Source organism: Anoplolepis gracilipes, chromosome 6 (genome assembly GCF_047496725.1).
Source record: "Anoplolepis gracilipes chromosome 6, ASM4749672v1, whole genome shotgun sequence".
Taxonomy (NCBI): Eukaryota; Metazoa; Arthropoda; class Insecta; order Hymenoptera; family Formicidae; genus Anoplolepis; species Anoplolepis gracilipes.
This window is the reverse complement of record NC_132975.1, coordinates 6,455,252-6,476,754: the sequence shown is the minus strand read 5'-3', so window position 1 is coordinate 6,476,754 and position 21,503 is coordinate 6,455,252. Positions and strand designations below refer to the sequence as shown.

General features: G+C 34.9%; 3 protein-coding genes across 20 annotated transcripts in view; 1 reads left to right on the top strand and 2 right to left on the bottom strand.

Moving 5' to 3' along the window:
- Rim (Rab3 interacting molecule) overlaps positions 1 to 10,461 on the bottom strand; it is a 206,539-nt gene extending 196,078 nt beyond the window's left edge. For 6 of the 17 annotated variants that reach the window (XR_012046905.1, XR_012046904.1, XR_012046903.1 and 3 more), the window contains exons 1-3: positions 10,171 to 10,456; positions 6,944 to 9,852; positions 245 to 449 (exon numbers count right to left, since the gene is read on the bottom strand). Coding sequence is in view for 2 of the 17 variants with exons in the window: in XM_072894671.1 (XP_072750772.1) it covers positions 245 to 449; positions 6,944 to 7,059 (321 nt within the window). In the remaining 15 variants the exon portion in view is untranslated. Of the gene's footprint in view, positions 1 to 244; positions 450 to 6,943; positions 9,853 to 10,170 lie in introns of all 17 variants that reach the window. The other 11 variants (XR_012046915.1, XR_012046909.1, XR_012046910.1 and 8 more) reach the window with 4 other exon arrangements.
- A 3,543-nt stretch (positions 10,462 to 14,004) lies between these two features.
- On the bottom strand, positions 14,005 to 18,637 carry LOC140666682 (exostosin-3-like). Its single transcript, XM_072894130.1, has 11 exons — positions 18,501 to 18,637; positions 18,048 to 18,279; positions 17,426 to 17,966; positions 16,491 to 17,332; positions 16,201 to 16,416; positions 15,897 to 16,107; positions 15,553 to 15,809; positions 15,346 to 15,473; positions 14,998 to 15,274; positions 14,673 to 14,777; positions 14,005 to 14,573 (listed from the first exon to the last, which is right to left on the bottom strand). Exons 2-11 carry the CDS (start codon positions 18,210 to 18,212, stop codon positions 14,469 to 14,471), a joined length of 2,847 nt encoding a protein of 948 aa, XP_072750231.1. The 5' UTR covers positions 18,213 to 18,279; positions 18,501 to 18,637; the 3' UTR covers positions 14,005 to 14,468.
- A 70-nt stretch (positions 18,638 to 18,707) lies between these two features.
- Positions 18,708 to 21,075, top strand: Sccro (defective in cullin neddylation 1 domain containing SCCRO). Of its 2 annotated transcripts, XM_072894133.1 has the most exons (6): positions 18,708 to 18,769; positions 19,450 to 19,540; positions 20,030 to 20,243; positions 20,346 to 20,514; positions 20,598 to 20,811; positions 20,909 to 21,075. In XM_072894133.1, exons 2-6 carry the CDS (start codon positions 19,538 to 19,540, stop codon positions 21,071 to 21,073), a joined length of 765 nt encoding a protein of 254 aa, XP_072750234.1. In that variant the 5' UTR covers positions 18,708 to 18,769; positions 19,450 to 19,537; the 3' UTR covers positions 21,074 to 21,075. The 2 variants fall into 2 exon arrangements, with proteins under 2 accessions (XP_072750234.1, XP_072750233.1); XM_072894132.1 differs by lacking the exon at positions 18,708 to 18,769 and having other exon boundaries at positions 19,415 to 19,540.
- Positions 21,076 to 21,503: the final 428 nt, after the last annotated feature.

Below are 21,503 nucleotides of genomic sequence, written 5' to 3'. Positions count from 1 at the left end.
CATTAATATCAACTTGATTATCGTGCATCATATTCATCACTCATATCTCTTTTTATTATAATTTTCTACGTATGATGTTTTTTTTTACGTCAAAGCCTTCGAAAGGTTTCTCTACATATATCGAATCTAATGTCAAAAGCGTAACACTAAAAAGGAAAGACGTTAGAACAGACGCTTACAACCGATTCAATCAATCTGACCTCATGACTTTTCTGACCATTTATTTGCATGCTTTTCCTCTTACCTTGTTTGACCGTAAAGTGACCTTTCCGCCGCAGCGTGCGCAGCAGCGGATGTCGCAGTAGTTGCAGATGTGGCCGACGCCGTCGGCAAACTTGGTTTTCAAGCACATGTGACATGTGGCGTTCAGCTCCACACCTGCCTTTTTGTGTTTCTCCGAACGCATCCGTATTGTTTCTTCGAGGACTTGGACCTCATCTTGCTTTCGCCTGTGTAAACAAAAAAAAAAAAATGTTATTAAAAAGAAACGAAATTTAAAAAAACTGAACATTAAACATATTGTTTAATTTCGATTGTATTTTTATTTCTAGTGTATAATATTCTTTAGATTCAAATAACAGTCAGATGTTAAAAATCTGGAATTAATAATTTTTATATCTAACAAGAGAGAATGATCAAGAAATAAAGTATTAAAGAAAATATATCCATTTCTATTCTTATATTTTTCCTATACGTAATATATACAATAAAAAAAAATAAAATATTAAAAAAAAATTTCTCTAGAGTTCCTGAATTCCTAAACAGCCAAAGATTTTATTAGTTTCATTTCTGATATTTTTTTCTCTAAAAAGAATAAATTAATCATATATAATCGATGCATATATCTAGAGATTAAATAATATAAAACTAACAATGGCGCGCATTTGTACTTGATATCTCACTAAATTTGTATCAGCAGAGCCGAGAATATCACCAGACCGTTTCTAATATGAAAACTATATCCCATGAGAACGGCAGTCAGATTTGTCAATCCCTTCGCCATTTACAGACTTCCAGCGTTCTACCAAATCACCTGAGATAACAGCTCGCGTTCTCGCTTTTCTCGTAGATTTATTTCTGTTCCGTAAATCGCGCCTTGAAAGCGTCCGGACGACGGGCGGTCGGGTAATCTCACCCTGAATGCGCAACGTGACGACGCCGACGTCACTCTTGTCGCCGTCTTCGTCGTCCTTACTCTGCGACTATTCGCATCCGCTCGCATCCATTAAGCCAATTTAGGACCGTGTGTCCTGTACGCGCGAAATTAAGCCAGCACGATTCTGTCAAAGTGCGTCGTTACTATTCGATTTATCGTCGAAAATATCGTCTACCAAAAGGATTTTGTTGCAACGTTATTTAATCTCAATTTCGCGATTAAATAAATTTCTCTATGTGTAATGTCGTAGATGGAATTTAAATGAAATAGCCAGATTGACTTCAGATAAACTTACTTTCGTAACAATATTTGGTGCAAAATGACGTTGCACTTACTTTGATCAAGTAAATTTCCTTTCTCTGTATATGTATATATCATAGTTATAATAATAATCTACAATGGAATATTGAATCACTGAACTGGAATTATTAAATCTAGACTGTCTTGTCTACATCTGAAGAGATAGAGAGAGAGAGAGAGAGAGAGAGAGAGAGAGAGAGAGAGAGAGAGACAGACAGAGAGAGAGAGAGAGAGAGAGAGCTGGGCTGTCGATAATATTTGTTTACTACGACTTTGCGTTTGACGTGACGCGCGACACATTGTTGGAGAAAAACAACGCAATTTAATAAGTTCTCCTTGAAAATAATTTATAAGTTTGTTGAAAAATAATGCTAAAAAATTTCCCAGGCCACGTTTATTTCGTACCCATCCAACCGTAATCGCATCTCTTGTTTTTTACATCCCTCTCTGTTGGCTAATTACGCGAAGAGCACTGGCGAAAAATGCAAGTGAAATTAATGAAGCTTGCGCAGAGATAAAATAAACATCGTCCTGCACACAATGGAGTACGACGTCAGTATATTTTAAATATATCGCGATTCGCAGTCGGATAAATAGCCAGTCGTGTCAAAAGGATCCGCTCCATATCTTTCTATTTGTTTGCGCATTCATTCCACTTTCAGAAAGATAGAGAAAGAGAAAAAGATATATATATATATATATATATATATATATATAAATAGAGAGATAGATAGATAGATAGATAGAGAGAAAAAGAGAGAGAGAGAGAGCGCTTCTCTAATTACCGGCTTTCGTTTATACTATAAAAGGTCGTTAAAATCGTTGTATCCCTTTATTCATAATGCAACCTAATTCGCTCGTTGAAAGTGTAAAAGAAAAAAAGAAACTAGTACGCCAATCAGTATAATTAAAAAAAAAAAAGCCGCTTGTCGATGCGGCAAATATTTAAACAATGTAAACACGCGTGATTTACCATGTGCGAGTTATGTAGTGTAGGGAAACCTTCGTTAAAAGACGTTCGTGCGGCAAATAAGTTATAATCGCTGGCCGCTTAGCCTGGAAGGAGGAAAATGCGAGAGCACTTGGCACGCTGCGGCAGTTTTTACGGTTTGGATCTTGGATCGCATACGCGACGACGAAGGCCGAGCTTCGACCGGGGGTTGTTGGCACTGCGACGTGCCGGCACCATCTCATGTTTCGATAATAGTAGCACATATCGCGGGCGTAAAAAAGACCAACCAAGCCCAATCCAAGTTTTGCTGCACACGAAGCGAGATTTCGGAAGCGCGAACAATAAATTTTACACGAATCCTTCGGAAAAATTTCTCAAGTCCGTTTATAAATTATTTTTGCGCTTTATTGTCAGCATTAATTTTGTGTGTTTTTTTATATTAGATTCCTCTCGAATGTTCAACAAATTTACTTGTTGTAACCATTCGGTCAGATGCAATTACGGTCTGAAATATGAGCATTAGAGTGAGTTTTCGATTCTAATTAATGTAAGAATATTACGTCGTATATGCACTGAATCTCTTCTTACCCTTGACCGTTTGTCAAATAAAGGAAACGGTCGCGCTACGCATCCTGACACCGTAACCTAAATCCCGAGTTAGTCGATAGAACAAAAGCTGGCGCGTCGTGTTACAACAACTCTCGGGGTGCACCGCGCGCACATCCGTCTATATTTCTCTAATTACTTTATCGATAATCGAGTGACTCGCGCACGCAACGGTGATCACACTCGACAAAGAGTCGCTCAAGACTTTCCCACTTTTGCGTTATGAGCGATCGTGCAAAAGGTCGCGACACGCAAGAATTGTTCTTCCATCGATATGAGAAAAGAGCTAAAAGAAGAGGAAAAAATATACGGATAAAGTATCAAAGATGTAAATTCTACTTTCACACATAACTTTTATTTCTAATATATCCTGCATCCTTCGATCTATTCCGCTATCTTATATATCAAGATTTTAATGTAATATATATTATTATTGACCTAATCATTCTATATATATCAACATCAATAGAGAATGAAAAAGATATAATTATTTATTTATTTTTACTCGGATTGCAATTTTCTATTAATTATTTGTCATTAATTTTTCTATCATTAATTGTAATTAATTTTTCTGAAGAAAAATTGTTGTGTCATACAGTCGAAAATGTTTATTATAAAATATCTTATTATACATATATGTGACATATGTATGAAATATTATGTGCGATATATAATATGTGTGATATATACTTATTCTTGCAGATTTTTCATATTTATACTTTTATGTTTCATCTCATAAAAATGCTAATATAACATTTGTGTGATGGTATTATTTTATAATATAAACGACGTGCAAGAATAGTATTAAGCTATCGGAAGAAACATTATAGAAGATGTAGCGTCCTAGAACGTCGTACAAGTATTACGCGCGCGTATATAAGTCCATATAAAATAGAACAAAGCTCAACGAGAGACGTTAATGCGCGATAACCGAGCGGTGACTGAGTAATGGAACGAGGGAGACTTCCGCGATTCGTCGAAATGCACATCCGTTGCCGCTCTCCTTTATGGGGTTTACGCGAGAAATAGGTACTATATACAAGGCTCTCAACCATCGAGGGATTATGCATTTCTAGGATATCGTTCATTTATCTTTCGCTCGTTTCATTTGCGCGCGTCCCTCGGGAGGATACCCTCGGCGTCTCCGCGAAGAATCTTCGAAATCGGGGGATATCGCGGAAAATGTGATATAGGGGTGATACGCGACGCGATACTCAAGTTTAACTTTCAACTTGCGTTGACGCAGAACGGTCTATCCGTGTCGTCGTTCCGCGGTATTTGCACTCCTACTCCCTCTTCCCTTTCCCCCCCCCCTCTCCCCGTCCCCCGGATCTTTCAAAGACGCGCGCTACCACCTATCTCCTCCGGAGAGGAGACGCGTATATATTTCACCCCTCAAGAATTTACCCCGTGCCAATCCAGGCGCTTTCACACCCCGTCCGTTACGGCTCCGCATACCCTCTATAGCTGCAGCAGCAGCTCGTTACTAAGCCACGTCAAAGCTCGTCGCCTTGCATTTTACATGCGTCCCCCTACACGTACCTATCGTCTACGTTACAAGATCTCTCGCATCGGTATGGCGCAGCACGCTTTTCTCATTACTCTTACCCATCTTTCTCACGTTCTCGTTTTTCCCCGCCCAACGACGATCTATCAATAAAACCTGCGCAACACTCGTTCTCTTCCCTCCCGTCTGTTTTTTAGTTATTGTTAGACGCCACGAGAGCGAGACAGATATAGAGATAGAGATAAAGAGAGAAAACAATAGTGTGTGTGTGTGTGTGTGTGTGGGTGTGTGTGTGTATTCAAGCAATTACGCACGCCGGTCAATCATCGCCTCCTGTGATAAGTCGGGCACGTGACCGGTTGCAATCGGTTGCTTTATTTTTATCGTCGCGAGGCCGATCAATCCCGCGTGACTTTATACACCGAGTCGATTGTCTAAAACACGGATAAATAAGACGTAGAAAGCACTTTTTGCGAGGACGGAATATAGCAAGGATGTAGAATATTTGCGGATGGCAAAGACAATTATAAGCGACTTTTATTTCTGATCGCTTGATACAAAAGAGATGAGAGCCGACGCGGTAATCGGGGAGCATGTGCGGGGCCGTGGATACATAAATGGAAGATGTAGGTGTAAAGCGGTCAAGGACTAATGAGCAGGTGAGCCGGGAAAATAGGTGAAACGAGCCGGAGGAGCAGGCTCACTGGTCAAGAAATACCTTTATCCGATCGATCGATTGTCGTTTCGTCCGTCTGCTCAATTGTGGTTATCGGTAACAACTATATAACAACCGACTAAACGACATCTCTTATTTTTGCGCCACTAACCGTATTAATATCTCTCTTTTGTGTCTCTAGTTTCGATGACTTCTAAACTTGGCCGCAGTTTGACCTTAACAGTTATCACTAATCGCCATCGCGCTCTAAAATAGATGCCATTTACTATAATTAAAGTTATTATCTAACATTCTTCTAGATATTAAAAATATATAAAAATGCCTGTTAATTAATTTTAATCATCATTCAAATCATAATAAGATTGAAAGAATAATTTCTATCAAAGATATTTTTGTATACGAGTCCAAAAATGGCGGCAATATCTTTTCACACATCTGTTTAAATATTCAACTATACATATATGTATAAATATACATACATAGAAAATAATCGACGTATAAAAAATTTCATCGTATCAAAAAATCGTAAATGTAAAAAATTTTTAATCTAATAAAATATCAACAGTCTTCACCAATGTTTATTTGACACAATGCAATTTTATGCAATTTTACGATTTTAGTTGTGGCACGTTAAATAACGGCATAAAAACGGTCGCAATTATCGAAAGCGCGACAAACAATATCGGCCACACGCATCACGATACTTGAATGTTATTACAGGCGTTTGACCAGCCTGGCAATATCCGGTGTAATGGAGAGTCCTAAATACTCGTGTGTGTGTGTGAAAGCCCGCGTTCTGCTTGCAAAACAATACCTTCATCGATAGTTTCGAATTCATGTCGCAAGCGATTATCGTACGGCGGCAAAAAATATATCAGCACATGTTCATGCTCTTTTTAAGACTCGATATTATGCATCTACACATATTTTGTGATTATCATTGGAGAGAGTTGCGATGAAACTTGTAGTAAGAGATTTTTTGTAGTAATATAAAAAATTCTTAGCGTATATAATAAAATTTTGAGTCGTCATTTCAACATTTTACTAAATAATGTATATACAAGAGTGATAATTATTAATTACACATGTGTTACTTAATTAGATAAACAACGTAATTACGAATTAATCATTTGTCATGTAAGTATTAATATTAATATTATTAATATTAATAATAATATTAATATTATTAATATTAATAATAATATTAATATTAAATCATTATTATAATTATATTCTGTTATTAAATAATAATTATAAATTATATTCTATGTTCTTTCTGATAAAACACATGTATATCGATATTATTGTATATGAAATATTATTAGATAGTACTCTATTTTTATACATTGTGTAAAAAAGTTGTATCATTTATCTTGTTATAAAATAAAAAAGATTTAATTAAAAATCTCTTTGAACAAAAAAATATTTTGTTGGAAAAAATATTTAATTACTCTTTTGTGCATCTTTCTTTGCATACAAAATTTGAAAAAATAATAAAAAACATAATTAAATAAAAAGATAATTAATTAAATAAAAGTAATTTTTATATATATATATATATAGTATGATCAAGATTTTAATCACACCACTTCTTGTTGATTATTACTTTCCAACTTTATTTACTACGTAAAATCATATAATTTTTTACTATTTTCATTTAATTTTTTAATATGAAAAAAATCTACTGGTTACAGGGATATCGGAAATTTTGCAAACAAAAGTAGTAAGCATCGAGAGAGTACATACCTCATAATCTCATGATCCTGTTCCTCTTCCTCCTTTTGGCGCATTAAAACACCCTCTATGATGCGCCTCTCCTCGGGGGTGAGGTGCGACATGTCAGGCTGAGGTAGCTCCGCCATCACGATGGCGGTGTACGCGCGTGCACGGGGTATGCGACGTGGGTATGACGCGGGTGTGAGGCAGGCCGGCGCACCACCGACGACGCCGACGTCGACGGGACGTTGCCGTAATACCGACGGGGCCTACGCTCCCTCCGCGCCTCTCCTCTACGACGATCGTCGTCGACGCGATACGTGGATACGACAATCGGGATATATAACCTTCTACGACTACTACGAAGCGCGGCTTTCGTCCTGGGGAAGTCATCCGACACCCGTTGACCGCACCACCGCACCGCGACGCGGAAACGCGAACGCACCAGAGTTACGTCGTCGTCGTCGTCGTCGTCGTCGCGATTGCACCACCGTCGTCGTTGACTCGCCACTCGAACGTTGCACTCGCGGCTCGCGCCAATCGCGACACGACACCACCTCCGTCGTGGTCGATGACTTCGGGATGGTCTCCTCTGCACTATGGGATAACAATAGAAGGTGGACGTCCTTGGACTCGGCTGCGCTGTCTGACTGTGACGTCTGGCGCGATATGGGCTTTCTTCCCCGATGCTGTGGGATACTGCGGTAAGATAGTAGTAGCAGTCGGGCTGATCTCATGCGAGCGCACGGCGTCCTCGTGGCATGGCCGCGAGTGTCGCGCTCCTCCTCCTCGTCGTCGTTGTCGTTGTCCTTGTCGTCGTCGTCGTCGTCGTCGTCGTCGTCGTCTTCCTCGTCGTCGTCTTCCTCCTCGTCGTCGTCGTCGTCGTCGTCGGTGTCTCTCGTCGTACGATTACCGCCCGTCGCATGTGTATGACAAATCATGTTCACAGGCTGTGAGGAGGCTCTCGCATTCTCTCTTGCGGCCCGGCCTCACGCGCTGCGTTGCCCGAATGCACCATCGGACGATACGCTGTTCCTTGCGAGCGTACGACTCACGTAACCCTTCTCGCGCTGAAGAACCGCAGATCTTCCTCGACGTTGCTTCGCGAGGAGGGGCGAAAGCACTGCTCTCACTCTCTCTCTCTCTCTCTCTCTCTCTCTCTCTCTCTTTCTCTCTTCACCTCCGATAAATTCACTTGATCGCTTCAATAAAGCGACAGCTGCGTGCGATCTAATCAATGCGATTCCGCACACTCGGAGCGATGATGTAGGATGACAGCGTTTTCGTTGAGCTCCGAATCACTGGATAATGGCTGCGTCCCTGATTCTCTTGAAAATTCTGTAAAACCGCATCGATTGAAAAGGAAAACGGGTCACTGGGTTGCCACCGCTAAAGATAAATAGGACTTTCGTGGCTCGACCTACGCACGGTATCGGACACGGTAGCGCTGCAGTTGTCACGTCGACGTCCTCTTTGTGTGTCGGATCCTCTGCGTTATCTTCCGGATACTAACACCGCAACGAGGCGATGCGCCATCCCAATTAACAGACCCGCGAAGGTATATCGCCGTCTCGTTAACTGGATGCCGTCGCGACCGCGGGAGACATGCTCGACGTAGCGATGACGTAGCGCGTTCGTACACGATCTGGCACTCCGATCGCCGTCCCGGGATCAGCCTTTCTTTCCGCAAAAGTCCGCTCGCAGACGCTCGCAGACGTCCGCGCGATTCACGTGGCAGCTGACACGACAATGGCGCTCCTCGGCGCGCCTCTAACGGCCGCCGCGACGCCCACGCAGTCGATCGTCCCCGAACAGTTACACACCCACGACAAACGTTTCCCCAGCTGACAACGGAGGGGGTTCACCACTGTCGCTCCAAGGGACTCGTTATCTCTTCTATCGTCGCCGTCGCCGAGGTGTCGTCGCGCTCATCCTCGTCCCCGTTGACGTCGTCGTCGTCGACACGATTCTCGGCACGAACGCGAGAATGCCCGATGATCGTCGCGAGGGTTAAACACCCATCTCGGGCGTTATGGCTTTCTCTCTTTCTCTTTCTCTTTCTCTCTCTCTCTCTCTCTCTCTCTTGCTCCCTCTTTCTCGGCTCAATTCGCCTCTATTCGTATCCCCGCGTCGAGTCGTCCGTTAAAAGTTTGCGCGAAACGGCCGACACTCGTCTCGCACGACGAAGGTGAGGGAGCGCCAGAGGGTGCCTGTGTGCGCACTGCGCGGCGCCTGGCGTCGCGACGCCGCGTTGCGTCGCGCGTCCGGCAGCGGCGGCTCAAAATGAGTTATCCGACGCGTCGCCGCTTTCGCGCGCGGCGGCGGTGCCCTTTCCGACGATGCGACGATGCGATGGCACGGCACGACTCGCGCGAATGCGTTTGTCTCTCTCCCGCGCGCGCGCGTGTGCCTCCCCCCCTCCGCCGCGCTGGGACGATCAAACGGCGCGTCCACGTCGACCCGCGCGCGGAACTCTCCGTCTCTTTCCCTCCCGGCTGAAGTTATCCCACCATCCCCCTCTTTCTAACTTTGCGCTCCTATCGCTTTCTCTTTCTCGCTCTCGGTATACCTGGCTACCCCCCCCCCTCCGCGCCGCTGCTTTCTCCTTTTTCTTCCCTCGCACACTCGTTTACCTCCTCACTTTCTCGCAAGCCTCCCTTTAACGGCGACGACTTGGAACGTGGAATGGGGCGAATTTCCGGTCGCGATTCGACTTCCTGTCTCGAAATATTCACGTCGACATCGAGGCGCGAACCCGCATTCCTCGCGAGCGGTTCTTCGGAGTCGCGCGACGTATATATCACTCAGAGACCTCTATCGAAAGGATAGTCTTATCGCACTTGTGTGGAACCGCAGTTGCGCGAACCGAGCTGCTTTCCACCTCTTGCTTCCCCTCTTTTCGTATACGGGGTGGCTTACAACTCGCGCGCGTGCACTTTCTATTAAAAGTCGCGTCAAGAATTATATGTTTGTATGAAAGGCATCGTTGTGGTTCTTACATCAATAACTTTTTCAATTTAAAAACTGTATAATTATATATAATTATATATATATATATAAGAACATAAACATAGAAAAATATCATTTTTTATTTAACTTTAAAATAGACTTATTTCAATAAAATTATTTCGATTATTTGTAAATTTATCAATAAGATAATTAATATAATTAAAAGATTAAAGTTAGTGATATTTCCGTAAATAAAAATTGAAAAATCTTCCAAAGAATTTATAGTATGGAAAAGATATTTATAATACCTTACATACGGTGTAAGAACTTTCGTGTAGACGACGACCGATGCTGAAGAGGAGAGAAGGGAAAGTGGAAAGACGTTCAAAGTGCGGCTGTCATTCGAGCAGGGATTTGTTCGGGTTTCATGCAATAGTAATCGGCGGTTACACGTTGTACGTCGATCACGATCGCCTGCCATCTCGTACTTGCGACAAACGAGATGCCTGACAAATATTGCACCTTCCCGCGAGCTTAATAAATAATCGGATTGCGGCGTACGTCCTGACCAATCGGCAAATGGGACGAGACTTACGTCGCGGAAAATACTGTATTGATCGACGGACGGACCAATCTGGCGCGAACTTCGCGAGGATCGCAATCACACGGCGCTGTATTTGAAACGGATCCCTCTATAAACAGTAGAAATCATTTTAATGTTTTAAGAGAAGGATCGATGAAATTTCTCTAATCTTCGAAATTAGTGTTTGTTTAAAAAAAAAAATATTCTCAAATATTTCATTCCCTAATACTTTGTATATCGAAAAATGTCGCATTCATTTCAAGAGTGCAAAATAAAATTTGTAACATTGATTTTTTCATTTTTCCCTGAATTATTACTTGTCAATATTGTCGTATTATATATGTAATCTTATCAGTAAAATTAAAAAAAAATATGCATAAAAAAGATTCACCGGGGAGAAACTCGTATTTTTAATTTTTCTGAAGATTTACGCAGTTGCAAGAAACGCGTGTGAATTTCAAGATTTTCTAATTATGTACCAGCATTCAGAAAAATAGCGTATGCAAAGTAAACGCAATATATATTTACTATACAGTCGTTCGTATAATTGTACGCAAAATACTCAGTAAATCATCTCACTGTGCTCTCCAAGATCGTAGAAACTTTTGATGGTCGATGCGCGCCATTCCTTCAACATTGCTAAAGTTTTGTATAGTTGGGCACGTCACGTGGCGCACATATGATGAGAGTTACCCAGATTTCGAAAACTTCTTTTTTCTTTATCGATGAGCAGACAAACTTAACGCAAAAATATATCGAGAAACCAACAGTGACATAATAATGAGATACACATCTCTCTATCTCTCTCTCTCTCTCTAAAATTATATAAAAATCATATAAACTTCAAAATTTTATTAAAATGATTTAGATAAGTAATCTGTATTTTACATCTACATGTATATGTATTATAAAAAATGAATCTAAAAAGCGTGAAATTCTCTATTGACGTCATTGCATGCATAATCACAGTTACAAATTTGCCCCGCACTTTGTTACAACGCGTGATGTTATTACACATATATATATAATTACGTAAATTAATGTCAGAGTCATTGTTGATCAATATATAAATAATTTTAACATAGTCACTTGATATAACTCTGTAGTGCTGCATTTGTCGTATGCATATTACTACTGTGCGTCTGACTATTCACATGTAGTAACTACTGTTGACATTTACTACTGCTCATCCAACATGTCTCATACATGTGATTACTTACTACTTGCGGAACGAAACGGCAAAGAATATAAAATATCTTTGTATAAAATGGTAATATTAATTTTGAAACTTATTTTAATACATGCAAAGCGTATCTCTTTCACCCTGGAATAAAATAACAGATTAGAAAAGCATACAACTAAAATAAATTAAATCGCATAATGCGATGTAGATTTTTATCATCTCGTGGTAATTTTGTATTATCTCTTTTTCTTCCAATTTATAAATTTAATCATTAATTTACAACTTCCTATGTTTCATTCATGAAATGCCTCTAATTATAAGCAGTGTTTAGAATACAAAGCAATAGATCTGAAGAAAAAATCTAGTTTTAAATAAAAATGATAAAACATAACTGTTTACATTCATTACAGTATCAATGTATGATTCGTATGAATTTTAAATTCCATCATTCTCAAAATAAATATTCTTATTTCTAAATTAAATAAAGCAAGGAATCTATCAGAGACAAGTATCCATATATATACATGTATACTTTTACCACGAGATATTTAAGAATTAAAAAATCACAACTTATTTGCATGCACAATGTATAAAGTAATACAACATACAGAGCAACTATAGAATAATTCTTTACATTAATAATTACTGTACATGAAATTTTTCACATCAAGGGCAATTACACAAATATTCTTGCATTTAAAAGTAATATCGCATAAGAATATAATGGGTAATGTTTGAGATACAATAAAATTACTTGAACACGTTATATATAATATTGGGTAAACTACATTTCATAAATAAATTTTACAAGATAAATTTAAAATATCTTTACATATTATAGATAATCGAAAGCTTATTAATTGTGTATATTATATACATAAACAATAAAATTATAAAAATTTGGCACACGTCAATATTGTATATAAAACATATAAATTATAATATTATGTATAATAATATAATAAAATAATATAGACTATTTTAACATATAAAAAATATGAATAACACATAAAGACATATAAAAAATAGAGATAGGACATATAAACTTACAAATAAAATTCCTATATCTTGTTTTAAGAACTTTTATAACGCGAAAAAAATGAGTATTGTTACAAAAACATTATTTTCAACTTTGTTAATGTCAAAGGAATGATTTTTTACAAATAAAAAATACAGAAATTTTTTTAGATTTTAAAACTTTTACATTATTTGATTACTACTTGTACTGTACAATATTCTTTATTAAACATATTTCATTATTAATCTCATATGATTAAAAAATAAAATAAAATTTATTTAATATAGCCCTTATATAAAAAAAATACATTCCAAATGTACGTACAAATTTAGATGAGTACGTTCACATTTGCAAATATTATTTGTTAACATTATTAATATTTTCAAAAGTATTATATGATGTTTCAAATGCCACAAATGAAAAAACCTATGAAAATAATAATAAATAAAATGGTAAATAATATAAAATATTACACAGTATAATATAAAATTTAATCTTACACAATATATGCCATTATCATATGTATATTACATTAGACAGATGTGATGTTTCTGTATCAATTGTAAGGTAGTTAATTATAGAGATTTACAAAGTATTTATACAATGATTTATATAATGAAGTCTAGAGATTCACAAATTGTTCCAACAATTCTTATGTATGTCTTGTCCCAATTAGATGACTACAATATGTGCATATATATAAATTTCAAACTTTTTGATATTCTTAATTATTTTTCATTTTGCTTACGTTAAAAAATTATGTTGTCTGTCCAATTTTATTGTAGATATATATACATTATTTTGATTCTATTATAATACATCTCTTTTTTCTCACACTTATACACAATTTATGTATATATATATAATTCTTGTTTTTCTTTTAATTTATATATATATATATATATATATATATATGTATATATTAATATATACATGTATATAATATTATATATTATTAATTTATGCCTATAATATATACACGCATGTATATATGTATAGTGTGTATATTATATATATATATATATATATATATATATATATATATATGTATATATTAATATATACATGTATATAATATTATATATTATTAATTTATGCCTATAATATATACACGCATGTATATATGTATAGTGTGTATATTATATATATATATATATATATATATATATATATATATTATATAGTTATATATGCTACTAATCATGGCAGTATAATTCAAGTATACTACATTATATATACTATATATATTGTAGACTATAGTATATATTAATATAGTATGTTAATTATAATTACAAAATTTTCTATCCTTTTTAAATGTTTCAGATTGCAACTGATTATATTTAAAAAAGAAAAGAACCTAAAGAAAGAAAATAGATGTCCAATTATATATTCACATATATAACACATTACACATATATTAATGCAGGCTACTTTATCATATCTCTCTAATATTATTCATAAAAATTATTATTCACAAAATTATTTTAATCGTTTATAATCATCGTTATTAAATATCTTGCAAAAAATTGAAAATTATTCAATTACACGAGAACAGCTCTGCATTAATCATTGAAAGATATATTCAAGATCTGTCCATATAATTATTTATACAGTTTACCTATTTATTGACATTTTTTTGATAAAATCCTTATTATATAATTAAACTTTCCATTATGTCCTGAACTTCTTGTACACCTTTTGTAAAATGTCTTGTACAATAGAACTTCATAAAATTGTATCAAAGTTATATATATATATATATATATAAATCTTATTCTACAATACCTACACAGAAGTCTATACACGTGCGCGCATTCTTTCTTCATATAAATTTGAAACATTTTTGTTTATCATGTGGTATTCGTGTTTTGAATAGTATGGAATCCGCTCGATATTGTGTATTTAATAGAGGCATATATCCGAAAACCTAAGATCATAAATCATATTGAATAATGTATATTACATTGTTTCAATTTATTTATAATAATTAAAATTTATTTATATAATAATTAAAAATGTTGTTTACCTGTGAGAAGAAATTAATACATTTATGTCTCTCCTGAAAATGTGTATCATCTTCTGAAAGCGAAACTGGACAACCTGGACATCTAAATGTCCAACGTGATGTTACCTAGTAAGTGAACAATTAAATATATGTATTAAAATCATATGGTATATAAACTTGTAATGTTTAATCATTCAAAATATAAACAAAAATTGTAATATTTGCGTAAAATCTAAATCAAGATTTAAAATATGATTTAAGATGTTAGAAAAAAATAGAGAGAATAATGTAGTACTAATGTAGTTTTAAATAATTCTTTTTAATATTATTAAAGATAAGATCTTACTTTAACTGGTGGTTTCCTGGTAATATGGGATATTAAGAAATTCATAGCAATGTCTTCACAATTCATATATTCGTCAACTTTATCTCTTATTGCTTGGGGTAACCAATACGTATATAGATATGTATAATGTTTGTGAATAAAAGCAGCCCCGGTTAAAACCATGGATAATTCGCATGAATAATTGGAATTATAATTCCAAGCGTTATGATAATTCTGGTCCCATGCATGAAAGCGACCAGGAAATCCAACTATGCGATCTCGATGTTCTCTCCATACTCTGTAAATATCATATGTAATAGATATCAAAGATACTTACATTGATCAAAACTGTGCATAAAATCAGCTCACCTGAAACCAAACATGATCTCATCATGCCTCAAGTGAGCATCATCATCAACAGAAAGGACGGCTTCTGTCTCAATTGCATCGAATGGAAGGAATCTATTGTTCAAACTGTTTCTTGGAGCTTTTATAACCTGTTCAAATATATTTAAAATATATTTTTATGTAATTTTCCTGCGTTGTATAGAATAATAAATTATACTTATATATTACGTTTATTGGAACGCCAATGTCAGGCCATTTGAGATCTTCCGCGGGTGGTTTCGGACTATTCCACACAATCAATACTTTGTTCAAATAAGGCAAGCCATAAAGACGCGCTAGCGAGTTTACAAGAACTTGTTCTCTTTCATATGTTAATATTACAATTGTAAACTGTTCTCTTGGATAGTTTCCTCCTAATGATTCACTAAACTCTTTTCCGGCACCTCCAGCCCCTTTGCCAATAGGTCGAAAACCAACTTCTGACCCTATGAGAATAAGTAAAGCATAATATGATTAAATAAAATTTACATAACATATAGCATTTAAAGTAGTATTTAAGATAGTAATCTTACCAAGAAATTTGGCATCACTGGGAAGAACGGTATCAAAAGGTAACTGTGGATACAAATTGAATGGATCCATCCAATCATTCCAAATTTCATGACCTTGAACTAATAATGTTGTATAATTTCTCTTAAAAGCAGGAGATGGGTACGGTGGTTCTAAAGGACCTAAGCTCTCTTCAGCTTCAGGCTCAGCAATAATTGTATCCGATTTTAAAGGCTTTTAAAATAAGATAACATGTGAATTATATATATATATATATGTATATAATAAAATCGGATCACTTATTTTGTCACATTAAAATATACATACCACGAAACTTTCGTTAAAAACACTGGGACTGGGTGTTTGAGGCGCCGGTAACGGAGGTATACCAAGTCTGTCTCTGACTACCGCTATGGTAGCATCCACTACACTTTGAGCGGTACTCATATAACGTTCCCATATCAGTCTACCTTGTCTTCGCATAGTCAGAAGATCGTTGTCAGGAACAGCACGCAATAAAAAATGCATTTCTGTCACTCTGGCCTAAAATTATATTTTTGTCAACCTTGATTCAACATCACTAACGTCAAATTTGACAATGCTACGATAAAAATTACCTTAGGTAAAAAGATAATAGCTCTTCTCCAAGTTATGACTTCATTATAATTAAGCAAGATCTGATCACCGCCGAGAATAACTGGTATTGATCCGGCTCGTAATGCTTCATATAATCTCGCTTGCATAGACGAAGTAGTCAATAATGTGACATTGCTAGGAGCTAAAATCAATGCAAATGTCGATTCCTTTAGTATGGCTCTTCTGGATGAATCAGTTCCGCAGAGCGACCAATCAAGGGTCTCCATGGGTTTGCTTTCCACAGAAGCTGGTATACATTCAAATTGAATATAAAACTTATCCAAAGTTATTCCATTGCTCATATCTTTCAAATGTTGAATGATAAATGAGTCTATATTATTATCATCAACCACTAATTTTTCCAGATCTAAGTCTGAATCGTCGATTTGATGTGTTATTGGAGTACCTTTAAAGGTTCTCATTTCCCCTTGAAAAGACAATAAATATTTTCTTCTCGCAGGCAACATTTGTGCACATTCCTGCCAAACATCTCCACCAGGTGGTCCCAGAATTGGTGGGACGATTAAATCAAAACCACTGCGAAACTGATTTCTATGAAATGTAGATTGTACTGTCATTGCTCTTCCAGTATCCAGATTACTAAAAATATTTCCAGAATCTGCAGACAAATCTCTCCGCGCAAGATTTAACAATATATGATTTCTACCATCTCCTCCCCAATAAGGGAGCGCATGCAGTTTCTTTATATCTAAAGGTTTGTTGTAATGTTGATCATTCTTTTGTTGAAAACTTAAAGCTTCACCAACTAAAACTATATAGATGCATGCCTCTGCCGGATTTCTAGTAAGATGTGGATTGTATCCTATATAATAAATATATTATAAAATAAACATTTTATCAAATAAAAAAATATTACTTTTTAATTACAGCTTGTTCATACATATTAATTACATACCTAATGTTTGTTTAATGGTCGTTTTTAAGAAACCATCTACATCCCATCCTGGATTAACTACTGAAAATTGATCTGGATCATACAAATACACAGGAAAACCACTTGTCAATGCACATCGACTATGATCAAAACAGTTATACATTTTACACGATCGTGGATCTGTACTGAGCAATATAACTGGAGTAGTATTAATCAATATTCTCTTAGGAGGTGCTAATTCCGGCGTATTTCTTTCAACTGCCTCTCTTTGTGCTACTTGTGCTTGTTCTACACTTATTTTTAATCTATCGAGATCTGTTTGTTGATGCGATAATTCTTGCTTTAATTCATCTATTTTCTGTGTCAAACTATTAACTTCACCTTGAAGTCTTCGCCTCTTAGCACCTAGATCTCTCAATTCGTTACTCACTGAATTTTTTATACGATACATTTCTTCTATTCGCATCTTCAATTGTGACGCTTTCATGGATGTGAAATCTTCAAAGGCTTCCAGAGTTGAAAACGTTCTATATATATCTCTATCTGGAGCATCAGATTCCACCTAAAAATAAATTCAAAAATTAGTATAAAACATCACAGAATCATAATCTTGAAAGTTCTTCAACTTTCTTCTTGAACATACCTTGGATAAATAATAATGTGTAAATAATGGCACGATAAATAAAACTATGGATGTCAAAATAATGATTCTTGACAGCTTAATATGTGCCAGCCATTGGCACATTTCTCTCCCAGTGCTATTAGGGTGATGATAGAATGGCAGTGCTTCATAACTATTTCCCGTCATTTTTATATAAAATTATTGCGTATCTTCATCTATATAGCTGGACATTTTGATATATCTTTTCAGATTTCTGCAAATAATAATATACATCTTAGCATGAGCATGCATAAATAAATATTTAAACATGACGAAATAAAACAAAAGTTTTATATTTACTTTATATACATATATAAATTGTCACATGTTATTTATGTGTCTTTTAATAAAATTTAATATAAGAAGCAATAATAATCGCGTATATAGTATATAAAATCATTATCAATGTTGTTATGTATATCATTTTGTACGTACCAGTAACCTACACGATTCAGTCGCTGTCGCTTTTTCGACATTGAAACTGAACATCATTATGGTTTGATAAATAAACATGATGAATCAAGATAAATCTTGCCCTCCTTTCAACGAACAACACTTAATGAAATCGCATCTCTATTCTCATCTTATTTGCAGACGCATATCAGGTTAGTACTGATCCGTGGTCCGTGGTTCTGTCCAACTTTTGACAGAAGCAGAGTTTCTCATTCACATCACTCACAAACCTTCACATATATATTTACTCGGTATTTTACAGTTTTTTTTACAAAATTTATGTTATTAAAATCATAGTCTTAATCGTCATATTTTAAACAGCGAAAGAATCACGTTATGTTGAATAATAACTATTATTTTAATTATTTTTATATGACATTTATCGCAGTACAAATCGAAATCGATCACCTTCGTCGTATCGTCGTTTGATGTGCGCACAGCTGTTCGATTCACGAGAATTATATCGCTTCTGATACAGAATTTATCTTCGAATTTTTTCTTAATAAATCTGTATACATGTATTTTATTGCAAATCTCTTACTATAAATCTGATTTAAAAGAGCGGATATGTGAAATGCATGGGGATGCTTGAAAATGATTAAAAATATTAAAATCTTTTTTATCGTAAAAAAAGAAATAATATCGATTAAAATGTAATCAAATATACGAGAAGGACAGCGAAACAAAATTATTCGAACATGTCAATCTTTTGAAAAAAAGAAACAAAGATAAATTAACCATATAATTTCGTCACCACCTTCTTAAATAACCCGCTGTATCGTCCTAGTTTGCTTCGGTAACGTTTGGTGGCGACGTAAATATGTATATAATATATATATATATATATATATATATATATATATATATATATATATATATATATGTGTGTAACATCCACTCGATGTGACTCGATGTATTTGCATTTCTTGAGACCTTCACAGACATGCGCATGTCACGTCGAGTGTAGTGCGAGGGGAATAATATTTTGGCTTTTTCGGGGGCCTAAAATTAGCCGGAAAATGGTAAGTTTTAAAAAAAGGGCGATTATACGTCAACGAAATTACACTTTTCATCAAGTTGTCAATTAATCAAATCCCATTTTCTAACTGAGATTTTGTTGCTCCGTTTTTATGTTACTACAATAACCTATTCTTGTATAATTCTTGTATATGATGTTAATGATTTTCACATTTTGGCTTTCCCTGTTCTCTCTGTCCGTCCTACAAAATATATTGAATTAAAATATTATTTAAGACAAAAAAATTATATCAAAGTATAGTTTGAATGTGTCATAAAAACTTGAATGTTTTTAGATATATGATATTACATGATGATATTTACAGAAAGTTGATCTAACTCTCTGAATAAAAGTATAAGAGACATTATTTATTAATGCCTAATTAGAATAATAAAATCTAGAATCATATATGTCATCTTTATATGCACACTATTTTTATAATCGAGTAAGTAATCATCTTTCAATGTGTTACGTTATTTCGTTCAAATTGCAGCATAAATTAAAGTTTTCACAAAGGGACAAAGTGAAAAAATTTATAACATTTACACAAACTGGAGAGCAAACTGCAATATATTGTCTGGCTCAAAATGATTGGAAGCTTGATCTGGCAAGCGACAATTATTTCCAAAATCCAGAAGCTTATTACAAAGAACCAAAAAATTCTGTCGATAAAAAAAAGTTGGAAATATTATATAGCAAATACCAAGGTAAAATTACAGATATAATATATGACTGCAACTTTTACTTTACTATTTATATTCATTGTCAGTATTATAATAAAATATTATAATTTCAATTATACATTACAGATCCAAGTGAACCCAATAAAATTACGGCAGATGGTATCATGAAATTTCTAGATGATTTAAATCTCAGTCCCGAGAGTAAATTAGTTTTGATCATTGCATGGAAATTTCGTGCTGAAACACAATGTGAATTTACTAAAGAGGAATTTATGAATGGGATGATAGACTTGGGGTAAATATCAATTTTTTTGTTGCATACTTATAGCAATCATTAAATATCTAAATTCTAATTATTTCCATAATTATCTTTTTCAGTGTGGACAGTATAGATAAATTAAAAGCACGTTTAGGTAGTTTAGAAAATGAATTAAGAGATTCTTTAAAATTCAAGGATTTCTATCACTTCACATTTAATTATGCAAAGAATACAGGGCAGAAAGGTTTAGATTTGGATATGGCCATTGCTTATTGGAATATTGTTTTAGATGATAAATTCAAATTTCTTCAATTATGGTGTCAGTTCTTACAGGTAAGCGCATAAATTTAAATATTATTTTCATATTTATTTTTTATATACAAAGAGAGAGTGAGAAAGTTATTTAAAAATAATTACTGATATCTTTTAGGAACATCACAAAAGATCAATTCCAAAAGATACGTGGAACTTACTATTAGACTTTGCACTTATGATCAATTCAGATATGAGTAATTATGATGAGGAAGGTGCCTGGCCTGTATTAATCGATGATTTTGTAGAATGGGCACAACCTCGAGTTCGTCAATCTCTCTAACATTTTTTTTTTCTTTTTTTTTGCAACACTCGTCCAAATCATTCATACAAAATTATCATTTGTAAGAACAAGAAAGTTATTATTTTATTTGTTCGATTATAAAACTATATTTTTAAAGTATTTTGTTAAATAACATTTCTTTTCAGTAATGTAATATCAGCTTGCTTTTTTTTGTAAATGATTAGAGATAAATTAATCACAATATAAAGAATTACAGTATATATTATATAGCATCTCAAGTATATATTATATGCATTCTCAACAATGTACAATATATTGCTTTAGTATATATTTTATTTGCTAAAACATATGCAAAAAATATCTTCTGAGAGTGTTTGCTTAAAAAATAATAACGTTATTTACTTATATCATAAATTTAATTTACATGAAACCTCATATTTATATTCTATCTATATTAATCACATAAGTA